Source organism: Triticum aestivum, chromosome 5A, assembly GCF_018294505.1.
Source record: "Triticum aestivum cultivar Chinese Spring chromosome 5A, IWGSC CS RefSeq v2.1, whole genome shotgun sequence".
In the NCBI taxonomy this organism is placed as follows: domain Eukaryota; kingdom Viridiplantae; phylum Streptophyta; class Magnoliopsida; order Poales; family Poaceae; genus Triticum; species Triticum aestivum.
Genome location: NC_057806.1, coordinates 300,650,660 through 300,657,076, shown reverse-complemented (window position 1 = coordinate 300,657,076; position 6,417 = coordinate 300,650,660). Strand labels below are relative to the sequence as shown.

The following is a 6,417-nucleotide window of genomic DNA, read 5'->3' as shown; positions in this document are numbered from 1 at the left end:
ACCACGTTCAACGTAGACCAAATGCGGGAGCAACTATCCGATGGGTGCCCCCTCGGATGCACATCTTGGGGGCTTCGAGCTGCGTAGGAGTGTGCCAAGCTGCTGTCATGTATCGCACTTTGGCCACGGGAGCACAGTTTTCTTTTCTGCACGTGTTTTATTATTATTTTAAATTTTGGGGGTTTTCAGTTTTGCATGTTTTTCCTACGTTTTTATCGGGAAAAAATGACTTTCTGGTTTTTTTTCTCTGCGTAAAGCGCACCGTGTAAATGTACAATTGTGGTTACATAAACTATGTTTTTTCCAAGAAGTGAATAGTTGTGCACTCTCAGTGTGTTAAGCACAAACTGTGCTTTTCAAAAAGTTAACAACATAGTTTTGCTCCCACTTCAAGCACAAACAGTACTTTCTAAAAAGTGAATAGCACATGAGTGAAAATCATGGTTGTTCATTGTATGAAGCATAGTTGTGCTTCCGTCTGACGTGCAAATTGTGTTGTTCAAAAAGTGAAAAGTACATTTGTACATCACGTGAAGCACAATTATGCTTCTGCGTGAAAGAAAATATGCTTCTCAAACAAAAAAAGTGGAACAAAATGTGCATCCGTGTGAAGCGTGGTTGTGTTTCTCGGTTTTTTTTTTCATTCTTTTTATGGTTTCATGTTCTTTTTTGGTTTCTGGTTCCTTTCATTTTTCGGTTTCTTTTTATCAGTTCTCTTTTTTTGTTTCCAGTATCTTTTGAGAAAAGAAATCCTTTTAACATGTGATCTAATTTTGAATATTTCGACGTGATAAACACAATGATGAAAATGATTCAGATTTGGACACACGGTTCAAGAGATAAACTGTTTTGAAAAAAACGGATCTAGAAAAAAATACAAAACTCTCTGGATGTGACAAGTGATACAGTGCGTCATTTGCCACCCCACCAGAGAAGGTGAGAGATCACAATATCCTCATCGCACGCAAACTTCGGCCACGGTCTCAACACATCATTTGAACCATGTAAATCAGAAGTCAGTTGAAAACCATTGTTTGGCACCACCACCAGTAAGCTGGCAGTAAGGTAAGGTTTAACGCGAAACAGGTACAGTACTTGCTTGGCTGCGAAGTGACTCATCACTTGCATGCCTTGTCACCTCTTTAGACGAAGCATAGTAAATTGGTAATTAATTTACATCTGTGTACATCCTAAGCAAAACCTAAAGAAACAACTTTTGCTTCTCCCAGGAGCATGATCATGGGCTCATGGCCAGAATATGGGGCTTCCAGTCCTCACGAGGCAACGTGTGACCCATTCTTCTTTGTTCTCAGGAAACTAACCAATGTGATCATGGGGGCAACACCCGTCCCCGAACGCTTCTTGATTGTTGTCGTCTTCCACGGCTTTCCATCTTGCACAGTACCCGTTGTCGTAGACGTTACGTTGTAGAACTGCGTGCAAATACACCATGGTTCAAACCGGGAACCTTGCAATCGATGGATTGGGTTCTCTTTCCTCAAGAAAACTGATGATCTTACACAGCTGAGGATAAAACATTTACCTCGCACACACCATGTAATAGCAACCTCTGAAATGGGTCCTGGACATTCAACACAAGCACATCTTTATCGGTAGTGTCTTCAATGAAGGCCCTGATCCGTTCCTGCAAAAGTGGAGCACGGTTTTTGCAATCTTAAACAGCAGCAAAATAATACAGATATAGACAAGTATATACGAGTGCAGCGATTTGGTGCCCAGGCTCATCTGCACCCGGTCAGAAAATAATTCACAAAAAAATTCTTTTTTTTGCATGGTAGACAATTTATCACGTGAGGTCCGCTCCAATTTTCAGATCATTTGGACATCTGAGTAGCTCTCAGCAAAAAAGACAGATCGGGTCAGAACAGTACATGAACAGTAAACTTTTTTACAGGCCACAAATTTGTCTTTTTTGCCAAGAGCTGCTCAGGTGCCCAAATGATCTGAAAATTGGAACGGACCTCACACATCAAATTATCTACCATGCAAAAAAATTGGAATTTCTCTAGTATTTGTTTTGATTTTTTTCTTCAGCGCGGGTGCAGACGAGCCTGGGCTCAGAAATGGATACTCGAGTATATACTTTCTTTTCAAGAATAATATAGTCAAGTATGTACTTTCTGCAGAGCATCTAAGCTGGCTGCACTATTGACCAACAAGTATTAAACAGATATAGATAGAACTTACAAGCAGTGAGTAGGACTCCATATGTAAGATCCATAACGCAGTCAACACTTACAAATATTTTCCTACTCAATCCTAAGTATAATCAAATTGGTCAAAACAGCATGTTCTTTGTTTCATCAGAATAATGGTGCTAAACTGCTAGCTCATATACATAAGCCCATTAGAAGTACATAATTTGAACTTACTAATATAAGCAGCGCACGAATTGGTTTTAACTACTGAACTCTGTTTGACAAAAACAATTATCAGATTCCATTTGCATAATTCATTTAATCTATATGCGCTCGGAGTTCCGAAAACTACAAACCAAACAGAGGAGAGTAGATGAATTATCTTCATGTGCTACATAGCATTACACAACCAAAATATTACTAGTACAATTTTATTTTTACTCCCAAGTCTTGACACCACACATGTTCTAAGCATTATAACAACAAACAAATAATGTAACATTGTTAAAACAAAACGGACTAGGTTTAAAGAAAGTAGGACCAAAAGGCAGAAGGTCATACCTCATATATTTCAAGCAGTTCAGGTAGGAAGTTTCTCTTCATAGCTTCTCTTGTTTGGCAATCTATACGGCGCCAAGCATTCAGCACAATTGACTCATCTTCATTCACAAGATTCTTCTGCTTAGCTGAGGATTGTTTCATCCGTTGCATAAATCTTGCCTGCAAATATATAAAACTTGCCAAGTGTCATGGATCTATTAACAATGCATACATACTGGCAATATGATAGGCACATTTTACATGTCTCTGTAGTCTGTGCATTTGGGTTTAATATATTGCAGACTAGTGATGGACAGCATACATCGGCATGACAGATGCTAACATACCTCAACGTCCATGTCAATGCTCCTGAAGGCATCCCACTCACCAACACTTGTCCTGCAAAATGCTGACAGTGGTGCTTCCTCACCTACATGCAGAAAATTGGTCAAATGCAACAAATGAGATATTTGAAACATAACAAATACATAAAAAATATATGTATTGATGCCTATGCCAAATGGCAGCACAACTAAAATGAGAAAATCCACATAAGCGCTTAGAGGAAAACATGCCACGGAAAGAACAGTACAGATCATTCACATGATGAATCATGAATTCATGAATACAAAGAAATTAGTTAACGCCATAACACGACCGATAAAAAGTTAAAATGAGCATGCCTTAAAGAGAAAAGGATGTTTCCCAACAAAATCTAAACCGCCTAATGCAATTCATGTAGGTTTAAATGGAAAACTAGAGTACTCGGTGCAGATTTACTTAGAACATCACATTCTATGGTCAGGTTGCAAAATGTTGTAACAAATTTGAGCAGCAATGGAGCTCACCAAATGGCGGAGGGGCAAAGAGGCCTTTGATTTCTTCAACATGAAGACGAGGGACGAGCTCAATCAGCAAGCGATCATTCAACCATCTGCGAGACCTCCGGTTACTAACCTGTGTAACATTGTAAACCATCATAACATGCTTAATCATATAGCCTTGGATAATTTCATATCAAAACACATATATACGCATAAAAGTATCAGGTCATATAAAACGGATCAAATTTTTGTTCCCAGTTAAGGGTTTCACACCCGAGGAGACTAATATGGCAAGTCTTTGTTAATTTCAATCGCTTCTCACAAGAATCAAACAAGAAACACCATTATTTAACGGTTTGTATTTCCAACCTTGAAAAAACCATAACTCTCTACCTCCCTTGACAAGAAATAAATAAGGTACAGTAACTTCATCGACGACGAGGCTCCTCACCTTGGTTGCCATGTCCTCCAAGGCTTCAATCTTCCTCTCAATCATCTGCCCACGCGTCTTGGCGGCAGCGGCATCGCCTGCGTTGACAGGAATAAAAATCCAGGAAAAGAGCACCACATTAGGGAAACTTTGGACACAACTAACACCGAGATCCACCAATTTCGAGCGAAAATAACCTACCTTTGGCGGAATCGAACAGGGACTCGTAGAACTCCTCCTCCCTCCGCAGCAGATCCGCGCTCGCCATGGCTGAGTCCTTCACGCAAGCTTCTCGCGCTCCCTTCTGGACCTCGAGCTTCTGCCGCGGCGATGGAGGAGGAATCGAGGCTTGGGTTGGCTTGTTTCCGCTTTTGTCCCGGTTGCGGCTGGCCCTCCTGCGCTCTGTTTCTAGGGTTAAGAATTGGGGGAATCGTGTGCTCGTGATTCGTCTTCCGGGGAAGGGAGACGGACAGACGGGGTTGGGCGAGAAACGTTACGCGCGCGTGGGTTACTGGATGAAGGTGGGACCATACATATGTGTGGGGCCCGCATGTAAGTTAGCGTGGCTGGCTCGGGGACTTGTTGAAGATGAGACGGGCACGAAAGAGATGGGGTGGATATGCGAATGAACGGAACCGGATCTCTCGTGGTGGTTCTCCGCGCAGCAGGTTGACAAGGTTCCTTGTTTTTTTGTTTTTTGTTTTTTGATTTTTTTATTGAACACAAGACAATTGCAGATGCTCAGAACATACACTCAACCCTACAAAGGCATGCACACACACTATATTCCTTGCCATCTCCTTCGATACACTCAACCCTATAAAGACATGCATGCACACTCTACCCCTTGTCATCTCCTTTGACTCCTCTAACCCCACCAACAATCCATACCTTGTCTTCGACATCTACTACGACGGCAAATACAAAGAAAAAGGGCAAGGGTTGGGGCCGCTATTGCATAGTAGATGATACCCTACGTGTTGCTGCGGGACTTTGTAGTTTTCATTAGCAGATCCAAAAAAGAACATATACCATATGAATGAAAAAAATAGCTTGAAATGTATAATGGTGCGATTACATTTTTATGTTAGAGATACAATGGAATATTGATATTTACATTTGAAATGTTAAACGAATGTGCTTTTGCACAAACATAAAAGAGATTTATGACTACGTGTACCGAATCCTCTCCCAAGTAGCTATGTTTGCTTGTAAGAGCGGTGAAGTGATTCTAGTACACTTGGTTAACCTATAGTCATTTCAAATGAGGATGTTGACCTAAAAAGTGTTTAAATTTGAGTGGCCAAAATCTTAACAACTGGAAAAATAATGCATCGACATAAGAATTGACTATGGGCATATGATATTACAGGTAAAGCACACCTAAACAGCCAGCTCAGATATATGTTGCAAACATCTAGAGAGGCATAGCATACATCGATATAGTTCTTTAAATTGCTAAGGAAGCAGTACTGTACATAAACAAAACTAAATTTTATTTATTTATTTATATTGGCATGCTATTTTTTACATGAAGGCCCTATAGTGGTAGGTTGTACCTTGTTTAGATATTTCCTATTAAGATGATTTTATATTTTTTTTATTCCTAGCGAAGCAACAATTGGAAGCTGGTTTGAACTTGGCATCTTGATTCATCAAAGAAACTACAATGGGAGAATATACTCTTATATTCGATTCTAATGTTTTCTTCCATAGCCACTCCAATGAGATTGTGGATGGGGGGAAGCTGCAACATCTCCTAGGAAAGTGAGGCACGACGGTGAAACAAAATGTGCTTCGACAATTGGAATTTATGTTTTAAAACATTACTATGTATGATATCCCAGAGTTAGGGAAACAACCTGCAATGCTCAATAATTGCTCAAAAATCTGTTGTTATCTTTTTTTATGACGTGCATGAAAAAATGAATTATGAAACGCCGGCCCTCCATGTACCATAACCATCCACATGTTTTGTTGTTCCAATGTAGGAAATCAGATAGCACAATTTGACAATTGCCCAAAAGAACAACCAATAAACATCTACTAATGGGATGGCAAATAATGCAAAAAAATCATTCATCTGCAAACATAATCACAGAAGGCATGGAGAAAATAATAATCAACAAATCATATAGAATAACTTCGCAATAAATAGCAAGAGGGTTTGCCAGCAGGCGGCGGGAACTCCAATTTCTTGCGAGTAGCATATTTTGTATGATGGACGTACATGAAGGGAGAAAATAAATAGCACAGTGAGGCTAATTTGACAAATATCAGATAGTAGTTAATTACCTTGTCACAGACAAATCTTCAGTGCAGTTGAAGGGAAGATAGTAGTATGTAGGGTGGGCAAATGTCCGTGATACATCATGCAAGAGAGACGATCTTTATGGTGGATGTGTCGGTGATAGCAGTACAACATCAACCAAGGAACACATCCACAACAACCTCGAGGTATCAC

The 6,417-nt window shown here is 40.0% G+C and overlaps 1 protein-coding gene across 1 annotated transcript; it reads right to left on the bottom strand.

Annotated features, from left to right (window-relative positions):
* Window positions 1-994: 994 nt before the first annotated feature.
* LOC123103044 (uncharacterized) lies at window positions 995-4,435 on the bottom strand. Its single transcript, XM_044524532.1, has 7 exons — window positions 4,155-4,435; window positions 3,975-4,051; window positions 3,548-3,656; window positions 3,047-3,129; window positions 2,721-2,879; window positions 1,544-1,645; window positions 995-1,433 (listed from the first exon to the last, which is right to left on the bottom strand). The coding sequence occupies exons 1-7, from the start codon at window positions 4,219-4,221 to the stop codon at window positions 1,275-1,277; spliced, it is 756 nt and encodes a 251-aa protein (XP_044380467.1). The 5' UTR covers window positions 4,222-4,435; the 3' UTR covers window positions 995-1,274.
* Between the last annotated feature and the right edge of the window lie 1,982 nt (window positions 4,436-6,417).

What these genes read in the sequence shown, in the direction of transcription:
- LOC123103044 (XM_044524532.1), bottom strand. Translation starts at nt 4,221, where the DNA reads ATGGCGAGCGCGGATCTGCTGCGGAGGGAGGAGGAGTTCTACGAGTCC. An exon ending in CTTTGCCCCTCCGCCATTTG is followed by an intron (nt 3,130 to 3,547) that starts GTGAGCTCCATT and finishes TTCTGCATGTAG; the next exon opens with GTGAGGAAGCACCACTGTCA. An exon ending in GCATTGACATGGACGTTGAG is followed by an intron (nt 2,880 to 3,046) that starts GTATGTTAGCAT and finishes ATATATTTGCAG; the next exon opens with GCAAGATTTATGCAACGGAT.